At 44.0% G+C, this 27,249-nt stretch overlaps 1 protein-coding gene across 1 annotated transcript in view; it reads right to left on the reverse strand.

Annotated features, from left to right (window-relative positions):
• Window positions 1–27,249, reverse strand: part of LOC138267803 (monocarboxylate transporter 13-like) — an 85,098-nt gene that overhangs the window by 29,155 nt on the left and 28,694 nt on the right. The window contains exon 2 of the mRNA XM_069217012.1: window positions 2,883–3,026. Coding sequence (XP_069073113.1) covers window positions 2,883–3,026 — 144 coding nt within the window. The remainder of the gene's footprint in view (window positions 1–2,882; window positions 3,027–27,249) is intronic.

The raw sequence follows: 27,249 nt of genomic DNA on the forward strand, positions 1-27,249 counted from the left end.
AGATGCCCCCTGAAAACATACCCGACTTCCAGTGTGGGCTGACTAGTTTTGCCAGCCTGCCAAACACCAGACATGTTGCTGGCCACATGGGGAGAGTGCCTTTGTCACTCTGTGGCCAGGAACAAAGCCTGTACTGGGTGGAGGTGCTTCTCACCTCCCCCTGCAGGAACTGTGACACCTGGCGGTGAGCCTCAAAGGCTCACCCCCTTTATTACAGCGCCACAGGGCATCCCAGATAGTGGAGATGCCCGCCCCTCGGCCACTGCCCCCACTTTTGGCGGCAAGGCTGGAGGAGATAATGAGAAAAACAAGGAGGAGTCACTCCCAGTCAGGACAGCCCCTAAGGTGTCCTGAGCTGAGGTGACTCTGACTTTTAGAAATCCTCCATCTTGCAGATGGAGGATTCCCCCAATAGGATTAGGGATGTGCCCCCTCCCCACAGGGAGGAGGCACAGAGAGAGTGTAGCCACCCTCAGGGCTAGTAGCCATTGGCTACTATCCTCCCAGACCTAAACACAACCCTAAATTCAGTATTTAGGGGCCCCCAGAACCTAGGAAACGAGATTCCTGCAACCTAAGAAGAAGGACTGCTGACCTGAAGCCCTGCAGAGAAGACGGAGACGACAACTGCTTTGGCCCCAGCCCTACCAGCCTGTCTCCCCACTTCGAGAAAAACTGCAACAGCGATGCATCCCCCAGGGTCCAGCGACCTCTGAAGCCTCAGAGGACTACCCTGACATCTAAAAGGACCAAGAAGCTCCCGAGAACAGCTGCCCTGTTCAACAAAACTGCAACTTTGCAACAAAGAAGCAACTTTTAAAGACCACACGTTTCCCGACTTTCCACTCTGCACCTGACGCCCCCGGCTCGACCTGTGGAAAACTAACTCTACAGGGAGGACTCCCCGGAGACTGCGAGCCCGTGAGTAGCCAGAGTTGACCCCCCTGAGCCCCCACAGCGACGCCTGCAGAGGAAATCCGGAGGCTGCCCCTGACCGCAACTTCCTGCTTCAAGGAACCCAACGCCTGGAAACCACACTGCACCCGCAGCCCCCAGGACCTGAAGGAACCGAACCCCAGTGCAGGAGCGACCCCCAGACGACCCTCTGCCTAGCCCAGGTGGTGGCTACCCCGAGGAGCCCCCACCCCTGTGCTTGCCTGCATCGTTGAAGAGACCCCCGGGTCTCCCCATTGATTTCTATTGAAAACCCAACGCCTGTTTCCACTCTACACCCGGCCGCCCCTGTGCCGCTGAGGGTGTACTTTCTGTGCCTGCTTGTGTCCCCCCCCCGGTGCCCTACAAAACCCCCCTGGTCTGCCCTCCGAAGTCACGGGTACTTACCTGCTGGCAGACTGGAACCGGGGCACTCCTATTTCCATTGAAGCCTATGTGTTTTGGGCACCACTTTGACCTATGCACCTGACTGGCCCTGAGCTGCTGGTGTGGTAACTTTGGGGTTGCCTTGAACCCCCAATGGTGGGCTACCTTGGACCCAACTTTGATCCCTGTAAGTGTTTTAATTACCTGTGAAAATGTACTTACCTCCCCCAGGAACTGTTGATTTTTGCACTGTGTCCACTTTTAAAATAACGTATTGCCATTTGTACCACAACTGTACATGCTATTGTGATAATTCAAAGTTCCTAAGATACCTGAGTGAAATACCTTTCATTTAAAGTATTGTTTGTAAATCTTGAACCTGTGGTTCTTAAAATAAACTAAGAAAATATATTTTTCTATATAAAAACCTATTGGCCTGGAATTGTCTTTGAGTGTGTGTTCCTCATTTATTGCCTGTGTGTGTACAACAAATGCTTAACACTACCCTCTGATAAGCCTACTGCTTGACCACACTACCACGAAATAGAGCAATAGAAGTATCTCTTTTTGCCACTATCTTACCTCTAAGGGGAACCCTTGGACTCTGAGCATGCTATTTCTTACTTTGAAATAGTACATACAGAGCCAACTTCCTACACTTACAAACAGCCAGTGTAAGGCTGTCAGAAGAGGTGTGGAAGCAGAACATTAAGGGGGGTTGCAAATGAAAGGGGCTACTGTGTTTTGAACTACTTGTAGTTTAGAGAATATGGTCTAATTTGCTGAAGCTAATAATTGTTATCTAGTCTGCTGATAATTAGTGCCTGAAGCAAGGTTTTCCTTGCCGATAGAACAGGATTTGGAGTACAATGCTTACTCGAAGTCAGCACTTCTGAATGGTAAGCCCTTGAGTCATCTGGTTGATGGGCCCATCTGCATTGGATCCACACATGTTGTCCCACTTTTGTAGAGGGGTTTAAGTGAAGCAGAGATGTTTTAGAGAAGGGCACTGTCTCCTGTGTTTTAGGTTTGTACTCTCAGTCATAAATGTAAAGAGGGGTCTGCATCTGTTGTCAATTTTAGGTAATTTAGGTGTATGATTTAGATATTGGTGGACAAATTACTCTGGCACAACGGTGACGGATATCCCGTCCGCCAAAATCTAAATCCCATAGGTGATATCTGTCAACGTTATGATGGAGTACGGCATGGAGTACCATCCGCCAATATCTAAATCAGGCCCTTGGTCCACGACACACTGGGCGTGGCACTACCTTCCAGCTTGCCAACTCTTAATTGACATACAATCAGATCTAACTACATGCCACAGAACATAAAATGAAAATAAAGGTGGAGAAAGATTAAAAACAGAACATGCCATGAAACGCTACACTGTTTCTGATTTTTTTTCTTTTTTTGTGCGGGAACAGCATTAAGTAAGAAGGAGGGGAGGAATATGGCACCAATGACCACATCACATGCTCTCTCTTGGTTCCAAAGCTCGGACAATCTCTCCCTCTCACACATAGGTGACTCATCCATTCTCTGGGAATGTCTCCCACCTGCCAAAACTCCCAGGGTGAGGTAGAGGTGCACCAAGGAGTTTCCAAAAGAGGCCAGAAGAGTTCCCAAAAAGACGAGGACCCCTCCAGTCATCACCACCGCTCTTGCCCCATACTGCATGCTGAGGGCGCTGCTTACCGGACCTGATGCAACAAGGAGGCAAGCACACACTGTGGTGAGTGGGTGGCACAGGTATATGTGAGACAGCTAATTAATAGACTACATTTTTCACTTCACTTCATTTTTCAGTTGCTAACATTTTGACTTCAAAAAGTGCAATACAAATCAGTGTGCACAAGTTTCTTTCTTTGTAAAACAGAAAACAATTGTGAATTAATTTCCAAATGGTTGTCTCTCTCGTTTCTATATCATTTCTTTAGCTGATAAGATGGAACTCTGTGGCCGGTTAGCAGGAGTGAAAGTTTCATTGTCCACTATGTGAACTCTCTTCTCCGTGTTACATACAGGAAAAGAATGATGTGCAAGAAATTAATTAATGCAATATGTTTTATAAGTGTAAGTTGATATTCTGTTTCTGGTGAAAAGTTAACATTAATAATGAATGTTTGCGTATTCAACAAATACATGTGTGTGAACAGAAAGCAAAAGATATGCGTTTAATGTGATGTAACACTCTAGTTTCCTAAACCCATTCTTAATAAATGTCATGTATTTTAAAATGTCACAATATTTTCTGCATAATGTGTATTGTTCAAATCACTATAAAAGGACTTGAGTGTGCAGGATTAGCCTTGTACCAACGAGTTCTGTGCCTGACCTACTGAAGGGTGGTGATGGCCTGGTGGGGAGCATGGGAGACATAAGGATGGAAATGGAAAAATTACCCAGACAGAACGCTATTGATGAAACTCCAATAAGTGGAGCTTCCATCCAATTCGCTATATCTACATCAACTCCCATATTCCATATAGAGACGGAGATTAACATCTCCTCACCAACAAGGAAAGTGACACAACACATATCTGTGGGACCGGGTAGAAACATAGCAGTAGATAACTTTTTATTCTGGAACGTGGCGGGTCTGCGTACTAAAATCGAGAATGAGGAGTGGCTAGAATTTATCAGATCTTTTTCTTGCGTTTGTTTACAAGAGACTTGGTGCGTGGATCCTCTTCATATAAATGGTTTTAGGACATTTCATACCCCTGCAATTCCTAGCTCATGGGGCAGGACCAAGGGTGGACTGTCCACATTTATTTCCAATAAGTTTGATTTAGTAAAGGATTTTAGCTCAATTTCTAACACGTTTTACCAATTGACAGTATGTGAATACTCACCTGTGCCCTCAAATAGACGAGAAACCCTGTTCCTTTGGCACAGGTGGAATTGATGACTCACTCCACTTCACACATAACCATTATGGTAATTTGTTGAATGATGTCTTATTCAAATTTGACCTTTTTTTCTGCAGTACTCTAAGTCCTAGCAACTCACAGCTAAAACCTACTTTTAATGGCAGATGCGCTAATACAATAATTTATTTTATACTAGTTTCTAACAATTTAGCTTTTTGCACATCTGAGTATCAAACTCATGTTATTGTGTTCAGCGATCACTATCCTCAAAGTTTAAGCCTTGCATTGCCTCAAGCTATAAATAAACAGAGGGGTCCAGCAGAGAGGGTAGTGAATATCGAATTGGGCGCAAGGAATGGTTACACTATTCGGTGGTCTCAGATTGAACCTATAGGCTTTATGAAACAACTGCTGACTAAATACTCTAATGAGTTTGAAACTTGTCTTTCAGATAATACAAGATCACAGGAGGGTATTAAAGCATTCACCACAATCACTACTGGAATAAAACAGTCTCTTACAGCAAGTATGGGGAAAACCAGATTACGGGGAGACAAAGGGTGGTTCGATAGTGAATGTACACAGGCCCACAAGCAACTTAAACAGCACCTACACAGCGAAAACCCTGACAAATATGAAACCACTTTTTTTAGGAGAGAGTATAAAAAGGCTACAAAAACCAGGAAACAGAACTTCAAAAATGAGGCATGGCATTCTCTTCACGACGCAAGTCTTCAAAATGACAATGTGACATTCTGGAGGATAGTGAACTCCCCCCTCCTGTGTTATAGAACGCCACCAACTATCGAAATAGCCATCACGGAAGAGGAGTGGGTTACTTATTTTCCCAGAATATACTCCTCAGAAAACCTAGCTCTAGACCTAAACGCCCATAGGTTGGACTCCTACCCTATTATGCCATCATTTAGTTTAAATGAGGTTATTGATGCTATTAGCACTAGCAAGAGTGGAAAAGCACCAGGCCCAGATGGTGTCCCAATCGACATTTATAAGTCAAATGTCTTACTATGGGGCCCATTATTGACACAGGTCTTACAAGCCTGTTGTGACAAAGCCTTTATTTCAACCTGGGCTGAGTCCATTATTGTCCCGATATTTAAAAAAGGAGATCACCAAAATCCAGCTTGTTACCGACCAATCTCATTGCTTGATACTCTTGCAAAGATTGCTGGACGCATTGTACTAAACAGGCTGCAGGAATGGACGGAAGTTAATAACATCCTTTCAGATCTACAATATGGCTTCAGGGCTGGGATAGGGACGGTGTAACAGGCCCTGAATTTAGATATTATAATTGGCAAATATACCAAGGCCAAGCCAGGAGCCTTATACCTTTCATTTGTGGACCTGACTTCAGCATTTGACTGTGTAATCCACAGTAAACTTTGGCCCATCTTACTGGATATGGGGGTAGATATTACAATAGTTCACTTCATCAGGGAACTGTATTCAGGAGCCAGTGCTATGGTGCGTTAATGGTCCCAGGGGGAATGTACCTCTGCCTTACCTATAAAGCGGGGGGTACGTCAAGGCTGTGTTTTAGCCCCCTTATTGTTCGCCTTATATATTAATAAGAGGATGTTCTGTCTACTGCTTGCAGAGTCCTTCCACAAGTTGGTCCTCGAAAGATTCCAGCACTTATGTATGCGGACGATGCCGTTCTGATGGCGCGCAACCCAGTAGCCTTGCAGCGATCGTTAACAACTTTTGATAACTATATGGAAGACCTAGGTCTTAGTATTAATCATTCCAAAACCTTTCTAATGACCTGTGGCACAAAACCTGTAAAATAAATTCAAAGTCACGCTAAAAGGTGTCAAATTAGACGACACAGAAATGTTTTCCTATTTAGGAATCATGTTTGATAAGAAAGGTACTTGGTCGCAAGCCATTAGGTCTAGGAATTTATTATATATGAAAACTATCATGGCCGTAAATAATTTTTCCAAGAAGGTTGGTAGGGCTACCCCTAAAGATATGATGGCAATTTATAATTCCAAATGTGTTTCTGTCGCATTGTATGGGGCAGGCCTTTGGGGATACAGGAAATGCAATGCCATACAGCTAGCCGAAAATGATTTTCTAAGGTCCATCCTAAGTGTGCCAAAATCTACTTCAACTTTGGTGTGTCATACAGAAATGGGGGCAACATATGTTACAGATTTAATAAGCACGCAACCAATTTTACTTTGGCACCAGGTATGGACTTCTGACTCTGCTAGGCTGAATAGGGCTATCATTGAAGATGTTCAATTATTAACTTATTCACTACAAATTCCATGGCTGAACTGTATAAAGAATTTCCTTACGGACTTGGGCCACCCTGAGTTATTCTTTACTCCAGACAAGCTGGAATCATTTTCTAGGAAAGGTTTGAAAAACATCTGCCTCACCTATCTGGCTGACTCGAGGTGGGCCATTGAGTCACAGAAAGCTAGTGTAAGGAGGAATCTTCTGCTACAGCAAGTAGATGGCATGGAACCATATCTAAAATACGGACTGAATTCGAGGCACCGATACGTCGTCCCACGTTTAAGACTAGAGACTTTTCATCGCCTCGTCAGTTTTCTACTTACTAATGTCTGGACTCCAGCTCTAGAAAAATGTCCTTGTGATTCATTGTCCAATCAAAGTACAAAGCATATAGTTTTCTTTTGTAAATTTTATTCTGAATTAAGGAAAGTGTTTGTGATTCCACTTTTAAATTCTATGCACTTTAAAAAATGTCGCCCAGCTTTTATTTATTTGCAGTCTCTTCCATCAATTATGATCTGCAATGGACTAGCTCTATATTTATGTGCTGTAATTAAGGCTAGATCACATTATTAGGTAAATCAGGGAGGCCTTCTATTATGATATTATTTCTAGTCAGGTTTAATATTTCTTGCTTCTAAACATACTGTTTTATTGATCTTACATGGTTTTATAGAATTATCTATGAATTTGGCTCTTTGTAGTGAATTTTATCATATGGTATTAATTGTTCTATGCTATGATCTATTTTATTTATTTATTTCATGAGTTTACTGATTGGTGTTATCTGTATGTATTACCTGCTTTTATGAATGTGAGATACACAATCGAATAAAGAATTTTGATGATGATGACTTGAGTGTTTGGAAGGATCCCTCCTTTCTTTTGCTCAGACTCCTGGTGGTCTGCGTTTCAATTTTTCCATTTGGTGGTGTTGTTGCTGGGGTATTTTTATAATTTTGCATTTGCTCATATTCGGTTTCATTTTGCATTGTTTTTGCTTCAGAGCTCAGTTGACTGCAAGCTAATTTGAACTTTGATCTACTTGTTACAAAGTGCATGTAGGAGGCTGGCCCTGTATGTAGTGTGCAAAACTATGCGCACTGTGCAGGGGGTCCAGGCAACCACACGTTGGTTTCCATAGGTAAACATAAGACCACCTAATGCTCCAATTTTTAAGGTAGCTGGTCGAGCAGTTAGGCTAATCCAGGAGATGTCTTAAGTATTTGTTGTATTTACACACAGCAAATCCTGCGTTGCAAGGCTCAGGATGGCCATGTGCAGGGCGTTTTGGAGGTCTTGGATGCTGTGCGCAAAAGGACCCTTTGGAGCTGGAGGTAAGTCTTCTTCTTGGGGTCTCACAGGACGTTGGAGGCACTCTGGTGGGGGGTCTGGGGTGCCACTGAAGTTGAGGACTGGGGCTTCCTCCTGGTCCAGTTGCAGCCCCGGGGAAGCTGTTGTTGGTGATGTCTGACGTGCACTGGACAGTACTTGAGGTAGTGACACAACTCGGCCACAGGAGGGCGCTGTGCCACCAAACTGGGCACAGTTGCAGGTCTCATTGGGGCTGTTGTTGGTGTTTCGTCCGGTCTGGCTGCGACTTCCAGTTATTGAGCTATCATCCGGTCGGTGAAGTGTCCCTCACCGGTTTGCAGGTTTCTGTAGTTTCTTGAGTGGTTCCTCCACTCAAGAGGGAGTTCTCGGGCTAATTGAAAAGCCTGGAGGTCCTTGGGCTCTTTTGAGGTTGGTCCAGTGGTCAGCTCCTCCGCAGCGGCGATTGTCTGGACTCTGGTGCAGCAAGTAGGGGACTTCGAGCCTCTTCTGGTGCCTCTCCCCCAGGTTTGTATATTGGCCGTCCGGAGTGGCAGGCTGGATGGAACCAGTCAGCAACTATGCTAGTTAGGGTTAGGTTTTGCAGGGGGCACCTCTCAGATGACCCCTGTGTACATTTAGGGTAACATCCAATACTGGTGCCAGTTTGGATGTAATATTCTGAGTTGTTTGATACCAAACAACCCAGGGTACAGAGTTGCCATCATGTAGCTAGGGAACCCATGTTTGACCAGTGTCCAGCACATGTACTTAAAATGGCTGCTCTTTTCACTCACTATGTCCCAGGTCTGGCAAGGACACAGTGGGGCATATTGCTCATGCAATTATGCCCTCGCATATAGTATGGTTCACCCTGCTTATAGCTGTTAGGCCTACTAGAGGGGTGACTTATCCGTAACATATGCAGTGTGGGGTGGACAGGGCACACAGATGGTGTGCCATGTCGAGTTTGTCTTTTTAGGTGTGCCCCAGTACACTCAGCCTGCACTGGCAGTGCTGGGGGTATCTGGGTGCAGGGTCCTAGAGGGTGGCACAAGCAGTGCTGCTGCCCTCAGGGGCCTACTCCTACTATCTCATGCCGTGGGTACTGGGGAGCCCATTTACTAGGGCCTTACAGGGGTATGTAAGAGTGTATCCAATTGTGCCAAGCATCACCACAGATTTAGGGAAAGAGCTCTGGCCCAGGGAACCTGGTTAGCAGGGGCCCTGGGCACCACCAACTTCTATAACACATCAACATCAGGCAAAAAGTGGGGGCTAACCATGCAAAAAGAGGCCTCCCCTCACACTGCTCTTGGTTTATTTTAACTTAATAACAAACCTGCATGACAAGTGCAAAATTTGTAAGTTCTTTGCATGCACGCACAGTGTCGGTTTCTCATGCATGGCACTTGCTACTCATTCTAAATGACCCAGTTCGCTGGTTGAGGGAGATGAAAGCAGCTTGGGTCAAATTGGGCTTATCCCATTATTGGGAGAATCCTGGGATGATTCCTGCTAACGCCAGATTGCTGATCAAAGATCGATATTGGGGGAAAATCTATGAGGAATTTTTCGGCTCAAATGGGCCAGGTTGGCTGACAGCAGAGTTCCTGCTGGTCAAGCACGAACCCTTACCTGAAAGTTTCCTGGATCTCCCTATACCAGCACGTGCCCGTACTTTACTACTTTAGTTCCGATACGGAACATTGGCCGTCCACAGCTTTACGGCTCGTTGGCCATCCAATAGTCCTACGTCTGACAAATGTACAAACTGTCATTTATGCAAGGAAACTCCTGAGCATGTCCTATTTTTCTGTCCCTTGTATAAATGCCCTAGAGGAAAGTCGATTATTCCTCTATGTAAAGCACTGCTATTACAAAGCCGCACCAGTGCCTATAGATTATGTAAATATGACACTTCCATGCTGATAGTAAGCTCTGTCTCTAAATATCTGTCAGCAGCATGAACAATCCGCAGTAGGATTATTTCAGATCTTAATCCACTGGCTGAAGAACGGTCTAGTAGTTAGCGGACGTGGATTGTTACAATAGAAAGGGATCTTAAACATAACTATCAGTGCTGATCTATTGATGATATCAGATTGCACCCCGTGTATGTTTTCCAGTGGGTTCCCCCATATAAAGCGGTTTACAGTACCTTAGCATATACTACCTCGTAAACGGCAAGACCTAATTCCTCTGACCAATTCATTTAAGAGATGAGGCCAATTCTAGGGTACCCCTTTTCCATTGTTTGGCTCTTAATTTTTGTAAGCAGGTCCCATTTTATGAAGTTCTATGATCTATTTCCATTGTTTGGCTTTTAACTTTTGTAAACAGGAACCATTTCATGAAGTTTTATGATCTATTTTATGCATAAACCTGTCTTAGAATAGTTTTTATAGGTATTATTAGAAAAGATTTGGTATACTTATTTTTTTTTTTTTTAACCGATTTTTATTATCTTAGCACATAGCACTTTTGTAAATGGTAAGATTTAGGTGCCATCTTAAATGTCTGGTTTTTAACTATTTATGAAATCCCCTACGAAGTACTATGAACCATTTTTCAAGTATAACCTTCTCTAGAATAGTTTTCTTAGGCACTCTTTGAAAGGATTTGGCACATTATCTGTTTCTCTTTGTAACTGTTTTGGTAAGTGGTACTTCTTTATCTAGGAAGTACAAACTGAGGAATTTCATATAACTTCTGGCCCGTTGGATAAGCAGTGTGCCAACTGTTAATGCTTCCTTCTTATGTGATGGTTTATGATCTCTATCTTTTTGTATGTATGTTTACTTTTAATCTTTGAAATGGTCTAAACTTAGGCCGAATAAACTATTGATTGATTGAAATGACCCAGTTATTTGTTTGTCTCCTTTTTAAACTGGATCATATATTATTTCTAGTGACAGTCTAAGTGGCAATAGTACAATTGAATTTCTGAATTGTGTTATTTCTGCTGGCTCCATTGCTGATGTAACTTTAACTATATTACCTGAATAAATGTAATGATGAAAGAAACAAATGAGAGCCTTTTTGGGAAATTATTGTTAGTATGTTTTTGAATTCATTTTGTTTTCCACTGGCCCTCCTGCTCAACTATTTCTGATAGCGAAACCATCAACCTATTGATGGATGAGCACAATTTAAAGTTTCTAATAAACAGGCACTGACCATTGCTTTCCCTTTGACCCGTCACTTACAAAGGGCATTTCTCCCTTAAACTCCTCTTGCATGAGATTAGATCCACCCTAGTAACATGGGAAACCCACCCACTGACACTGTTGCCAGGCATTCTATATGTATTCCAGGAAATGCTCTCCCCCTTGGGAGAGAGGATAGTTTGTGCTGCAGGCGGTTTGCGTGAATTATTTTTGGGAGGGTGGAAGGTCGCCACTTGCAGCGAAGAGTTGCATGAAACACCCTAAGAAGGATGGTTTGGGAGCCCACCATCTTCTAGATTACTACCAGGTATCCCAGATATACTTTGGGATTGAGTGTTTGAAAGAAGAAACAGACAAACAATGAGGTTTCATGGACCAAAATTTGGTGGCAAGGCCATTGCTGGTAGTACCATAGGTTCCTAGAAATAGGAGAGGCCGACACCTATATGTCTCATCTGTTACAAGGGCAACACTTACTGCCTGGGACACATTCACATACAGGGGAGTTTCACTGCCCTCTTACACATATAATAGTTAACACACCTTGCTCTTTTAGAATGGCCTGGGACTTGCAGATCTAGAGGTTGAAGAGATGGTTTTGCCTTCAGGATTTTTACTCTGGAGGCGGTTTTAGGTCCTCTGAAGACATTAAACATGAATATGAGATGCTATGAGTTCTTTGATATCTACAGGAGACATTTGACTGTTGGAGTGTGGTGTTTGGCTGCAGCATGGAGTGGGCGAGGTGACCACAAAGCCCACAGGAGACCAAAGCTGAGAAAGCCCTAAGTGCTGCAGATAGCGCATCACACTCCCAAAGCATGGGACACTTGCTGGTGGGAGTTTGGTGTTTGGCTGCTGCATGGAGCAGCTGAGAGGACCACAAAGCCTACAAGACAACAGGGCTAAGAAGGAGGGACTTAAGTGCTATAAATAAGGGGAGACACTCCAGCAGTGTGGGATACACGCTGGACTTGTCCAGGCCCCATTTGCACCCATCACAGTCTGGAGGAGACTGGACCTGGCAATTTTGCTTGGTTGGTGCATCTGCCATCTTCGCTCTTTAATATCTGTAAGGGGAAATTACCTTTAACCCTGCTGCCAACCCGGACATCAAGTACGATACACTGGCTAATTTTCTTTCAGGAGCTATGGGGCTTATTAATAAGGAGATAATAAACGCAGAAGCCTGTACTAAGGCTGTGCATATGTCGGATATTACCCTGCCTGGATCCAACTCTGTGAAAAGTGGATCTGGTTCGAATTCAACCACTGGGTCTCTTTGGGCTTTGGTTTCCAACAAGAGGAGAGGGAATTCATGTGTTATCAGAGAGCCCGCAACAGTAACGACTGTCTGTCTCCCAGATAAACTACCCCTCCGATCAAAAAAATAAAAAGAGCGTGGTTACTGGAAAAGTGTTAGACCCTCAACCTGCGCCCCCTGCCCTTCAAGGTGATGAAAGGGACGATCAAAGGGTATTCACATGGGCAGATCAAGAAGGCTGATTTAGCCACCCTGGAAGTGGCTAGCATCAACAAACTCAAATTCACTTTTGAAGCACTGTAAGCACGGTTAAAGGAGTCATTGGTCAATGCTAGCTCTCAACTTAGGGCGGTTGAAGAGGCTGCTGTGATCTGCCGTGGCTCTCTTAAAAAAACTCAGAGCCACCCCAACATTATTGAACGTATTTCAGCTAACTCAGTTATTACAAGTGTATTAGCTAACTCAGTTATCACCGATATTGCCAATGCCCCAACACATCCCCCTCTTGGTTCTCAGTGTGTGCCCTACCCCGCAGCTCATCCCATAATAGTTCAGCTCTTACACAGGCCAAGGAAAGTGTCTCCAAGGAGACATCAAAGCTTGAACAGCAGCTTATAACACTACTTGCTGATCCTCGTGGACAGGGACAATTCCATCAGTGGCCAAGCCCAACGTCTGACGTACCTCCCAAGGCCACGCCTTATGTATAGGTCTTGAGGAATACCCCAACGCTTACAAATACTCAGAAAGAAACCTGGCTGGACTTGAAGAACAAGGCCATGCATTGGTTGGAGAATAAAGTTGTACATCCAAATAACCTTCAAAATGATGTTATAATGGCTAGGAGAGTAGGTTGGGTAGGGAGAGGGGACAGATCCTGCCCAGGGGACTATGTGATTATGATTTTTAGTTCTTCGGAGGTGGTAGAGATCACCTTAAGGAGACTAAATGCACTAGGCTGGAGAGTCCTGTTTGATGGCCTATACCCCAGGAGGGGTAATTAGCACAAGTAAGTAAGTGAAGATAATATCATAGATTTTGTCGTGGTATCGGGAAATCTGGACCCACATATTCAGAGCTTCAATTCACATTCCAGCTGTCACAGTGATCACAATCTAAAAAGCATGGAGATTAGTTTGGCCTTGTGAGATACCCATTTTCGGCCAACTTGTACAATGAAAGATATGGCTATTAGAAATATTGGTCCCCAACTTGAGAGGGAGAGGGTAAACCTAGAGGGCTTTATGTTTTTCAGGAAAAAAAAGTACAAAGTTAGTATCTGTTTGGATGAGGAAGAAGGAGGTGGGACATTAGGAGGGCTTTCTCTGATTTATCAGATTATAGTAAGGAAGCTTTAACATCTAAAAGCGCAGGAATGGGAACTAAGTGAGAATAAGAAGCAAAGTTGATTTGGTCATAAATGTTCTAAACCTAGGACTTCTTTAATGGCAGCACTAAGCAAACAACCAAAATCTCAGCTCAAGATAACCAGACTTAGAAGATTTTAAAATGTAGCTCTTTCCTTGAGGAAGACACCCATGAAGGGCCAGGCTTGGGATGACTTAATGCATGCCAGTAATATAAGGATATTTTTCTATTTTGGCAAGTGCTCAATCGCACATGGAAACACAGGGGCCCCTACTGTTGAGGTTGCACTTCAGCTAGTGATTGGGTTGATCATTTCTTCCATGTGTATAACCCTCTTAATTGGATTATGCGATTATTTCCCCCAGGAGTCTTCTGATAACTTCCTTATTTCTTCTGAAAACATGGGTTATTTTAAGCCTTCCCTTCAAGAAGAGTTTTGTGTCTTAGCCATGCCTGCCAAAGCTGGGCCTGATGGGAGCCATGTTGACTTATGTAAGGGTGATCTTAAGTTCTGGGTCCACTTATAACAAAGGTGTTATATGCTGCCAGTAGAACAGGCAAGTTAGAAACATGGGGCAGATTTACTAATGTTTGGCGCAACACAGCACAACAAATGGGCATGAATGCCGCATATCTGCAAAGATATGGCGCATTCCTGCTTTCCCTCTGTGCTGGTGCACTTGTGGCTGACAAGCGCCAACTCAGGCACCCTGGCATCATGTTGCAGTTACAGGCAGGATTGTCTTGTGCAGGAAGGGACACCTCTTGCACAAAAACAATTCTTGGAGACTTTTTCACTTTCTGTATGTGCTGCAGTATGCAAAAGAAATGAGGAGGAATAAACATATTTCTCCTCGTTATGCCTCCCTTCGGAAGGCGTAGCATTGTGATGCATTCCCAGGTTTACTAGTGTTTGTAAATCTAGGAACATGGCAAAAACCATGTGCGGAGGCTTGGAAAGACCCAATCTCCTTCCATGGAACACCTTCCCAGAGCAGAGTAATGCACGGCAGCGACATGCACTGCTGTGCTTTACTCCAGATTCACTATGCCAGGCAGAGCCATGCAAGGTGGCTCTGTGTGGTATAATAGATCTCACTTAAGGGCTTGTGTTCCCTTATGTCACCTTGCATGACACAAGGATGTTGAAAGCCCATGATAAATCTGGGCCATGGTCTAAAGCCACAATCTATCCTATTTTTAAAAGAGGCAACCACAATGATACTAGCAGTTTCCGATCTCCCTACTGATTTCCCTTGAAATATCCAGCGAAGGATGCTAGCGAGATTGGAGGAATGGGTGGAAGAACGTTACATACTATCAAATATCCAATATTGCTTTTCAGAGGAGTATCGGCACTGTGGAGCAGTGCCTATACCTCTCCCTACTTGTTAGCAAGAACAAGTTTGCAAAAGGAGGTGCTCTATATCTTGCATTCGTGGAACTGTTTACTGCATTTGACTGTGTCTCATACAGCAAGTTGTGGCACTTGATGGAGGACATGGGGGTGCATCCTAAATTTGTTGAGAGACACTTACACGAGGAGTACCACATTGGTGAGACATGGAGTGATGGGGAGTCTTCAGAAGCTTTCCACATCACAAGGAGAGTGAACCAGAGCTGCATCCCTATTCCTTTATACCCTTTACATTAATGACTTACAGAGGGTTTTGGTGGAGGGGAGCTTTGACATGCCAGAGATTGGACACTGTTCTATCCCAGCCCTCCTTTATGCACACAATGCGGTCCTGGTGGCTTGCACTCCTATGGCGCTGCAGGCTTTGTTAGATACTTTTGTGTCATTTATGGATGACCTAGAGCTGAAGATAAACCTGGCTAATTCTTTTGTCGTGATTTCTGGGAATACGTCCAGATATCTGTCTCATTTCTTCATAGAGAATACTCCTCTTAAATAGATTAGTATTCTTATCTGGGGGCAGTTTTTAATGAGTGTTGGTCATGGAAGTGACAGATTAACCTTAGGAACGATCAGTTGGCAAAATCCATTAAAACTCTGATCGTTATTCACGTAAATTAGGGAAGAAATCCCCGAAGGAAATATGCAATTTCTATTGTGCCAAGTGTATATCAGCAGCCATACATGGAGCTGGAGTTTAGGGATATATTCCAGTCATTTCATCATTCATTAGCTTTATTTCGGTAAAAGTAAATACCATAAAAGCACATCACAATTGACAGTTTCGTGGTTTAGCAAAACAACAAGCTGTATAAAAGAGATTTTCGAACATAAGAGATTGAGCTACATAAAAAATGTGAAGCATAAGCATTTTTCCTACTGGAAATTCATACCATGTTATAGAGTTGTATAAAAATGCATAGTGGGTATTCAAAGTCAAATACAAACCTAGCCAAACATATCACATAAAATAAGACATTTCTGTTTAAAAGATATAAAAATATCGAAGCATAAAAAAGAAGAAAGAAATACATCTAAGCAATGTAAAGTGATAAGTGCATACAAAAATGGGTTCATCAATGACCGCTCCCCGCATCCATTGTTAGCTTTTCCTCTATTTTTTTGAGCGTATTCAGTCTATTATGCCAGATGGAATCTAGATATTTTGCCAGGCAACAAGCCACTAAAACAGATGAGTCAGATTAAAAAATTCTCAAAGCCAGTGAACAGTTTTTAAAACCCATTTTCCTACATAAAGGAATAATCCAACGGACTCTCTGTTTGTGGTATGCGGGGCATTGGAAAAGGATGTGGGTTATAGATTCTTCTCTGGCACAGCCCATCGGGCACATCTTAGAAGTGCAACTAGTGTTAGACCATTTATATGTAAGGGTACGCAGAGGAAGAGAGCCTATCCTGAATCTAATATACAATGCACGTGCATGTGGGGAAGAAACTATGTCCATATATTGCACAGATTCATAGTGGCATTTGAATTGTAGGAAGTTGCCCGTCATGGAAGATGGCGAGACAGCAGACAATTGTAAAAGTTGGACATAGAGCCAGAATGCGTGCTTTAATGTCTGTTTTGCATTTTTTGGGATAGATAGCGGGTCCTTCCATTAAGACCCCAAACCAAGTAGTGAGAAGGTCCGTTCTACGTATACACACCACTTGATTTTTGGACGGGTGTTGTTGGCCATCAAATTGACTAGCCCACATCTATAGGGAGCAAGGGAGTCTAGTGACCATAGACAAATCCAATATAACAAGGGCCTAAGTGCAGCGATCTGGCTGATGGGGGGCAGGTTTAAATCCATTCGAATTGGGAGCATTGGGGTGCTGGAAGGAACTCTTAGCAACGACCTTAAGAAGGAGTTTTCCACCTTTGTCAGATCGTCTAAACTACAGTGGCCCCACAGTTCGGCTCCATAAATGGCCCCCCCTCTTGCTTGTGATTTGTAAATTTCGACAGCGGGCGTCATGGCAAAGCTAGGAGATCTAGCTGCGAATCTTACAATGCCACTCACCCGTTGTTTCAGTGGGAGGGTGGCCTTCTGGATATGACAGTGATACTTATGCGAGTCTTTTAATTTCAGGCCTAGGTAGTCAAATTCGCTAACTCTTTCCAGCGTGGCTCCCTGTAAATAGATAGGTCGTCGCAGCCTGCCTTTTTTTATCCCCAAACACCATACACTTGGTTTTTAGTCGATTAATTTCAAGGCCATGGTCATTACAGAAATCCATGAACCTCGAGAGCAGGGTTGAAAGACCTGTGGCTGTTTGGGATATCAGCAAGGTGTCATCGGCATATAGGAGGCAGGGGATCTTCTGCCCTCCTAGTTTGGGGGCATCATTGGAACACTCCATAAGATAAGGAATACATGCATTTATGAAAAGGAGAAATAAGGTAGGGGCAAGCACACAGCCTTGTCTTACGCCGCGAGCGGTAGGAAATTTTTCAGTTAATTCACCTTGACGGCCCCATCTGATTCTTCCATAATTACCAGTATAGAGATCTCTGATAATATTTAGAATAGAGCAAGGAACTCCTGTTTTAGACAAGACCTCCCACAGTTTGTAGCGGGGTACTAAATCAAAGGCTGATTTTAGGTCAACAAATGCTACATATGATGACCTAAGTCTACATCAACAACTTTCCATTTGATGGAGATAAAACGGAATATCTGATCTATTTTACTGATTTTTTCTCTAAAGCCCGCTTGAAGGTGATTTAGGATTTGGTTTTCTACTATCCATTTACTCAGCCTGCTCAACAGTTGGTGACAAAATATTTTTTGAAGATTGTCGAGAAGGCTGATGGGTCTATAATTTCCCGGGGAATTCCTCTCTCCTTTCTTGTGTATGGGCACAATAACTGCCTCTTTCCATGATTCAGGGTAAGTTCTGGTAATCAAAATGGCATTGGAGAGCCTGCTAATGTATGGACTCCAGATGTTCTGGTCTGCTTTAAACATGTCAGAGGGAATCCCATTCGACCCTGGGGCCTTTGCTACTTTCTGGGCAATGATGGCCAGCACAGTTTCATTCAATGTGAAGGGAGCAAAGAGGGCGTAGGCTCACCCAAAGTTGTCGACTCTCCCAGACTTGATACATGACTGGCCGGTGAGGGGCCAAACAGTTCCTTGAAATGAAAGAGCCAGGCATCAGGAGTAATATGAGACTCCAGATAGGGTGCTCGGTTCTGATCGCTGCAAGAAACCAGAAACCAGAACCGTTTGGAGTCGTGGACCATAGCTGCCTCAAGTAAATTGCTCCAAAGCCCCTCTTCATACTCAAGTTTGCTTTTGTTGCATGTGGAGACATAATGACGTCTAGCATTAATAATACCTCGTCTATCCTTTGTCCTTAACACATTGACCAAAGTATTTTTATCCTCCCTACACCTCTTGTTAAACCATTTAGAGTGAGGTTGGGTACAAGAATTAGTCAGTGGCCTAGGACATTTAGTAAACAACTCTTTCAGAGTAACAAAGAGGTCCAGATGGAGAGACAATACTTTGGTTGGAGCAAAAGTAAGGGTGTCATTGAATAGCTGGTGGGAAGAAGTTAAAGCACACAATTTTTCTCGAAGCTTATTTGATTGCTCAATGGAGTCCCATCTTACTGTACGCCTATTGCTAGACAACTCCTATTCCAGTCACTAAGCTTCAAATGTCTGTCTACAAAGACTCTTGTCAGTTCCATTGATTTGCACCGTCATTTTGTGCCACAGCGACCTGAGTGTGCCTTTTCAGAAGACTAAATCAGGCTCAAAACTCTGCTCCTTTGGTGCAGGGTTTGGACCAAGCAAGTGGCCCTGTTGAACAGACAGGCCCTTCAGGACTTCCTAGCCTTAGATTGCAGCTTCATAATCCATGGTTTAGCTACATCAGGGCATTGAGCCATAAAGTGGAGTACCCACATTTATTTTGACGATCTGATGACCTTAGCTAAACTTTGTAAGACTAAACGTAAGCATTTATGCTTATAGCATTTTGAAGTAGAAAGAACTTGTGCTGCTAGTCAGAAAGTCTCATATAGGTGGTATTCTTAATTTGAGGCAGATCTACTCGTAATAACAACAGATATTTATTCTAACCTGTTTTAAAAAACAAAATTTGGTCCACCGCATTGTCTCATTCCCACTCTGCAAAGATTGATTTAGGTCTCTGGATCAATGTCCTTGCGAAAATAATAGGCCACAAAATATGTTGCATGTTGTGGGATTTTTTATAGTTTTTACAAGGCTCCCAGAATTAATTTAATGACACCTTTTGTGATCAGGAAAAGAATAGTCAAAACTCTATTGGTCTGGAGACTGGACAATCGTAATATGCGCTATCTTGGGGCCACCCAAGGTAGCTTACAAAGGCTTCAAAATGCTGCCGCCACAATGCTGTTGAACATTTCTACGTACTCTTCGACGGGCTCAGCTTTCGTCAAGCTTCAATGACTTCCAATTAAGAAAAGAGTATCTTTTAAAGCGCTATCTTCTGACATAAGATCTTGTACCTGAAAGGACCTTATAATCTTCATTCTCTGAGTAAGCCTTATCATCCTAGCAGATGTCTTAGATCTACAGGAGCAGCACTTACTGTGACCCAAGGGTAGAAAGAGTGTGAATGGGAGGTAGCTTGTTCTGCTTTTTCCCCCCTTAACTATGGAACACTCTTCTTGCTGACCTGAGGCAGGACCACTGAGAATTGGTCTTTCACAAGAAGCTTAAGACTTGGCTTTTTAGACACCCTTACTAGGCCTTAGTTATGAATATTGAGCCTCTGTGGTTTTGGAATCTTAGCACAGGGACCCTCTGAATGAAGTAACCAGGCGCCCTATACACCTTTTAACATAACATTTAACATAACATTGTACTATGTGCGTTTGCTATGAATTTTTGTCATCATTGTATTGTGTATTGTACTTATAATGTATATCAAGTAATATTCTATATTTTTATTTGTGTATGTACTTTTATGATTTTAAAATGTAAAGCCAAATAAAGTTGATGTTGTACTGAAACCTTTTTCTGCCATGCTTGAGGCAGAGAGATCCTTTACAAAATATTATTTTGCTGGCACCTTACCCGTACTTGACTACAATACCATCAATCCACACGCTCTAATACTTGTTGGCAAGGGATGCAGTGAAGTGAGCTCTCTACTGCACATTCTATGGTGCTATCCTCACTTGATTTCTGGCTTAAGCCTCCAATGCCATCTCACAGATCCAAGCATAGGTCATGAATATGTTCCTGAGCTGTCCCTCTTGGCAGGCCATCAGAGGGTGTGCATTCACTCCACAGCAGCCAAAAAGGACTCTCAATACCTTGTGGCAGGCAAACACACTATTCTATCCCTTTGGAGGAAATCTACTATGCCAACATGCGGGCTCTGGATGCATTACCTTTGGTACCTATTGGGAAACAAGAAATTTGCTTACAACTAGCTGATAAATCCCATATTTTCACCAGATTATGGAACCTTGCCCTATCCTACTTCAAGGATTAAAATGGATGAGCTTGCTCACGAACCTTGCAAGCCTTGGAGGTGATCGATTTCACTTTGGCTTTTCAGTTTCCATCCTCTGTGGTCCAGGAAAAATGATAAGTGACAAACTTTGTAATTGCCTGGAAGAAAGGTCCAGGTGGTGGATGGGAACTTGGGATGGTGTTGGAGAGTTGTTTATCAGTTGTTGCTACCACCGGAGGTTGATTTGTTTTATTTTCTTGTACTGCAAAAAAAAAAATGAAATCCACTGAAAAAAGTGCTACATCAGACACAGGGATTTAGAACCCATCCTTCTTCATATGGGAATTGGATGCAATCTTTTAAACTTCCAAAGATCACAAAGTGTTTGTGCAGCAACATTCTGAATATTTTGTAGCTTCCTTTTGGATTTAGAGTGGATATCCAGATATATGGAATTACAATAGTGCATGCATAAATGAAGTAAAGCTTTCATCACCTTGACTTAATGGCAAAAAACCATGAAGGTAGGTAGCCTCTGGAGAAGTGGAAGAAACAGGTGTCAATGACCCCAGTAGTATTCAGGGTCACGGAATGTTCTGATCCATCCGGGCCCCCAGAATTTTAGCTAGCTTGGCTAGAGGCTCATTGCTGAAGCGAAAAGCCCACAGGCATGGAGGATTCTGCTTCTCACACACCTCACAATTCACATCTTTCTTCAACTGCCATGGCTGCAGTCACAATTTCTCTATCTGCAGTAGGATAAGCCTCTACCATACGCCTTAACAAAGATTATCTCTCTTATTCTAGAAACCTTCCCTCAATTTCAATGGACTTTTTATTGGAGAAAATAAGAGCCTTACGCCAGTATATGGAGGAGACCAATGCAAAATTGCAAAACTTCAACAAATGTTCAAGCAGGGAGGAAAGAATTGTCTCAGCTGAGCGTAAATCTTCCTTCACTGTCACTTCTCTTACAGTTACTCACCTCCAAATTCAAGTCCCCATGCTTCAAAAACAGGGCAAAGACTTGGAAAGCAGAAACTGGCTTAACAAGTTACACATTAATGGTCTTCCAGAAGCTTTTGAGGGTCCTGACCCCATTCTGTTCTTTCTGCCTAATGTAGTAGCATATGTCAGAAACATCCCCTCTCAACATTCAGCGTGCTCATAGAGTTGGTCATCTGCCCAACGCTGCATCCACTTCTAAAAGACCTAGAGGTGTTATTCTCTACTACCTGCAATACACTGACTTGCTTAGGGTTCTGTCTGCAGCCAGATCAATGAAGAAGATCTCTTAGTCCAGTAATAACATTTACATCTTGCAAGACTATGCTTAAGATAGAGCAAATAGATGCACAGAATTTCTTTCCATGATACTGTGAGAAAGTAGCCTCTTTCTAGCCTTGTTACCCCCACTTTTGGCCTGTTTGTGAGTGTATGTCAGGGTGTTTTCACTGTCTCACTGGGATCCTGCCAGCCAGGGCCCAGTGCTCATAGTGAAAACCCTATTTGTGGCCTATATGTATGTGTTCCCTGTGTGGTGCCTAACTGTCTCACTGAGGCTCTGCTAACCAGAACCTCAGTGGTTATGCTCTCTCATTTATTTCAAATTGTCACTGACAGGCTAGTGACCAATTTTACCAATTTACATTGGCTTACTGGAACACCCTTATAATTCCCTAGTATATGGTACTGAGGTACCCAGGGTATTGGGGTTCCAGGAGATCCCTATGGGCTGCAGCGTTTCTTTTGCCACCCATAGGGAGCTCTGACAATTCTTACACAGGCCTGCCACTGCAGCCTGAGTGAAATAACATCCACGTTATTTCACAGCCATTTTACACTGCACTTAAGTAACTTATAAGTCACCTATATGTCTAACCTTTACCTGGTAAAGGTTAGGTGCAAAGTTACTTAGTGTGAGGGCACCCTGGCACTAGCCAAGGTGCCCCCACATTGTTCAGAGCCAATTCCCTGAACTTTGTGAGTGCGGGGACACCATTACACGCGTGCACTACATATAGGTCACTACCTATATGTAGCTTCACAATGGTAACTCCGAATATGGCCATGTAACATGTCTATGATCATGGAATTGCCCCCTCTATGCCATCCTGGCATAGTTGGCACAATCCCATGATCCCAGTGGTCTGTAGCACAGACCCTGGTACTGCCAAACTGCCCTTCCTGGGGTTTCACTGCAGCTGCTGCTGCTGCCAACCCCTCAGACAGGCATCTGCCCTCCTGGGGTCCAGCCAGGCCTGGCCCAGGATGGCAGAACAAAGAACTTCCTCTGAGAGAGGGTGTGACACCCTCTCCCTTTGGAAAATGGTGTGAAGGCAGGGGAGGAGTAGCCTCCCCCAGCCTCTGGAAATGCTTTGTTGGGCACAGAGGTGCCCAATTCTGCATAAGCCAGTCTACACCGGTTCAGGGGACCCCTTAGCCCTGCTCTGGCGCGAAACTGGACAAAGGAAAGGGGAGTGACCACTCCCCTGACCTGCACCTCCCCTGGGAGGTGTCCAGAGCTCCTCCAGTGTGCTCCAGACCTCTGCCATCTTGGAAACAGAGGTGCTGCTGGCACACTGGACTGCTATGAGTGGCCAGTGCCACCAGGTGACGTCAGAGACTCCTGCTGATAGGCTCCTTCAGGTGTTAGTAGCCTATCCTCTCTCCTAGGTAGCCAAACCCTCTTTTCTGGCTATTTAGGGTCTCTGTCTCTGGGGAAACTTCAGATAACGAATGCATGAGCTCAGCCGAGTTCCTCTGCATCTCTCTCTTCACCTTCTGATAAGGAATCGACTGCTGACCGCGCTGGAAGCCTGCAAAACTGCAACATAGTAGCAAAGACGACTACTGCAACTCTGTAACGCTGATCCTGCCGCCTTCTCGACTGTTTTCCTGCTTGTGCATGCTGTGGGGGTAGCCTGCCTCCTCTCTGCACCAGAAGCTCTGAAGAAATCTCCCGTGGGTCGACGGAATCTTCCCCCTGCAACCGCAGGCACCAAAAAGCTGCATTACCGGTCCCTTGGGTCTCCTCTCAGCACGACGAGCGAGGTCCCTCGAATCCAGCGACTCTGTCCAAGTGACCCCCACAGTCCAGTGACTCTTCAGTCCAAGTTTGGTGGAGGTAAGTCCTTGCCTCACCTCGCTGGGCTCCATTGCTGGGAACCGCGACTTTTGCAGCTACTCCGGCCCCTGTGCACTTCCGGCGGAAATCCTTTGTGCACAGCCAAGCCTGGGTCCACGGCACTCTAACCTGCATTGCACGACTTTCTAAGTTGGTCTCCGGCGACGTGGGACTCCTTTGTGCAACTTCGGCGAGCACAGTTTCACGCATCCTCGTAGTGCCTGTTTCTGGCACTTATCCGGGTGCTACCTGCTTCAGAGAGGGCTCCTTGTCTTGCTCGACGTCTCCTCTCTCTGCTAGTCCAATTTGCGACCTCCTGGTCCTTCCTGGGCCTCAGCAGCGTCCAAAAACGCTAACCGCACGATTTGCAGCTAGCAAGGCTTGTTGGCGTTCTTTCGGCGGGAAAACACTTCTGCACGACTCACCACGGCAGGAGGAATCCGTCCACCAAAGGGGAAGTCTCTAGCCCTTTTTGTTCCTGCAGAAACCTCAGCTTCTTCTGTCCAGTAGAAGCTTCTTTGCACCCGCAGCTGGCATTTCCTGGGCATCTGCCCATCTCCGACTTGCTTGTGACTTTTGGACTTGGTCCCCTTGTTCCACAGGTACCCTAGATTGGAAATCCACAGTTGTTGCATTGCTGGTTTGTGTCTTTCCTGCATTATTCCTCTAACACGACTTCTTTGTCCTTAGGGGAACTTTAGTGCACTTTGCACTCACTTTTCAGGGTCTTGGGGAGGGTTATTTTTCTAACTCTTACTATTTTCTAATAGTCCCAGCGACCCTCTACAAGGTCACATAGGTTTGGGGTCCATTCGTGGTTCACATTCCACTTTTGGAGTATATGGTTTGTGTTGCCCCTATCCCTATGTTTTCCCATTGCATCCTATTGTAACTATACATTGTTTGCACTGTTTTCTAAGACTATACTGCATATTTTTGCTATTGTGTATATATATCTTGTGTATATTTCCTATCCTCTCACTGAGGGTACACTCTAAGATACTTTGGCATATTGTCATAAAAATAAAGTGCCTTTATTTTTAGTATAACTGTGTATTGTGTTTTCTTATGATATTGTGCATATGACACTAAGTGGTACTGTAGTAGCTTCACACGTCTCCTAGTTCAGCCTAAGCTGCTCTGCTAAGCTACCATTATCTATCAGCCTAAGCTGCTAGACACCCTATACACTAATAAGGAATAACTGGGCCTGGTGCAAGGTGCAAGTACCCCTTGGTACTCACTACAAGCCAGTCCACCCTCCTACATTGGTTGTGCAGAGGTGGGATAAGTGCTTTGAGACTACTTACCACTCTTGTCATTGTACTTTTCATAAGGGAAAAATATACAAAACAAGGTCAGTGTATATACACATAGCCAAAAAGTTTTGCATTTCCTCTTTTCACTCTTTTCTAAGTGCTGAAAAGTACTTCTAACTTTCTAAAAAGTTCTAAAAAGTTTTTAAAGTTTTTTTCTCAGTCTTTTTAAAAGCTCTGACAAACTTTTTCTCTTTTTCTATCACTTTAACTCTCTCTAAAAATGTCTGGCACAGGCCAAAATGTTGATCTGTCCAAACTTGCATATGATCACCTTAGCTGGAAAGGAGCAAGGAGTCTCTGCATAGAGAGAGGTTTGAGTGTAGGGAAGAATCCTTCCTTAGAACTGTTAATTAACATGCTTAGAGTACAGGATACGGCCATAAGTGCCCAATCTGTTGAAAAAGTAGCTAATGGTTCTCAATCTGATCCAGGCACTCCCCCAGGAAAAGATTCAGGAAAGAAAGTTCCTAGCCTGCCCATTACTAGACAGTCTAGCATAGTTGGTAATGATGGAGAGCCTCACCATAGAAATAGTGTTGTCTCACATCATAGCAAAAGCATTTATTCTCACCATACTGGTAGTGATGTTTCTGTTAGCCAAGCTGTTAGGGTGGCTTCTGTAAGGGACAGGTCTCCTTCTGCTCATTCTTCTGTGTCTAAGAATGTCCCTCCCACCAACCCTGATGACAGAATGTTAGAGAGGGAACTCAATAAGTTGAGGGTGGAACAAACCAGACTGAAGCTTAAAAAGCAACAGCTGGATTTGGATAGACAGTTTTTTGAACTAGAGAAAGAAAGACAGAAGTTGGGTTTAGATACCCATGGTGGCAGCAGCAGTATTCCCCATAGTCATCCTGCAAAAGAGCATGATTCCAGGAATCTGCATAAGATAGTTCCCCCTTATAAGGAGTGGGATGACATTAACAAGTGGTTTGCTGCACTTGAGAGGGCCTGTGTTGTACAGGATGTCCCTCAAAGGCAGTGGGCTGCTATCCTATGGCTATCATTTAGTGGAAAAGGTAGGGATAGGCTCCTTACTGTGAACGAAAATGATGCTAATAATTTTACAGTTCTTAAGAATGCACTCCTGGATGGTTATGGCTTAACCACTGAACAATACAGGATAAAGTTCAGAGAGACCAAAAAGGAGTCTTCACAAGACTGGGTTGATTTCATTGACCATTCAGTGAAGGCCTTGGAGGGGTGGTTACATGGCAGTAAAGTTACTGATTATGACAGCCTGTATAACACAATCCTGAGAGAGCATATACTTAATAATTGTGTGTCTGATTTGTTGCACCAGTACCTGGTAGACTCTGATCTGACCTCTCCCCAAGAATTGGGAAAGAAGGCAGACAAATGGGTCAGAACAAGGGTGAACAGAAAAGTTCATACAGGGGGTGACAAAGATGGCAATAAGAAGAAAGATGGTGAAAAATCTCAAGATAAGCATGGGGATAAGGGTAAAACCAAAGATCCCACTTCAAATCTTAAACACTCTTCAGAGGGTGGGGATAAAACTAATTCTTCCTCTTCTTCTCAACCTGCACACATTAAAAAGCCTTGGTGCTTTGTGTGTAAAAACAGAGGCCACAGGCCAGGGGATAAGTCCTGTCCAGGTAAACCCCCTGAGCCTACCACCACTAATACATCAAGCTCTAGTGCCCCTAGCAGTAGTGGTACTAGTGGTGGGACTGCTGGCAACAGTCAAGTTAAGGGTGTAGTTGGGTTCACTTTTGGGTCCATAGTAGAAACTGGGGTAGTCACTCCCAAGACAGTTTCTGTCACACCTAGTGGCATTGGCCTTGCCACACTGGCTGCTTATCCCCTTACAATGGATAAGTACAGGCAGACAGTTTCAATAAATGGTGTTGAGGCCTTGGCCTACAGGGACACAGGTGCCAGTATCACTTTGGTGACTGAAAACCTAGTGGCTCCTGAACAACACATCATTGGACAACAGTATAAAATTATTGATGTCCATAACTCCACTAAGTTTCTTCCCTTAGCTATAATTCAGTTTAGTTGGGGTGGAGTTACTGGCCCTAAGCAGGTGGTGGTATCACCTAGCTTACCTGTAGACTGTCTCTTAGGTAATGACCTAGAGGCCTCAGGTTGGGCTGATGTAGAGTTTTATGCCCATGCAGCCATGCTGGGCATCCCTGAGGAATTGTTCCCTCTCATTTCTACTGAAATGAAAAAGCAAAGGAGAGAAGGCCTGAAAACTCAGGATCCCTCTCCATCAACAGGTAAAAAGGGTATCACAGTATCCCCTAACCACCCTGCCATTCAGGATACCATTCCTGTGGTGGGAGAAACCTCTCCTGGG

This window comes from Pleurodeles waltl, chromosome 12 (assembly GCF_031143425.1).
Source record: "Pleurodeles waltl isolate 20211129_DDA chromosome 12, aPleWal1.hap1.20221129, whole genome shotgun sequence".
NCBI classification, from domain to species: Eukaryota; Metazoa; Chordata; class Amphibia; order Caudata; family Salamandridae; genus Pleurodeles; species Pleurodeles waltl.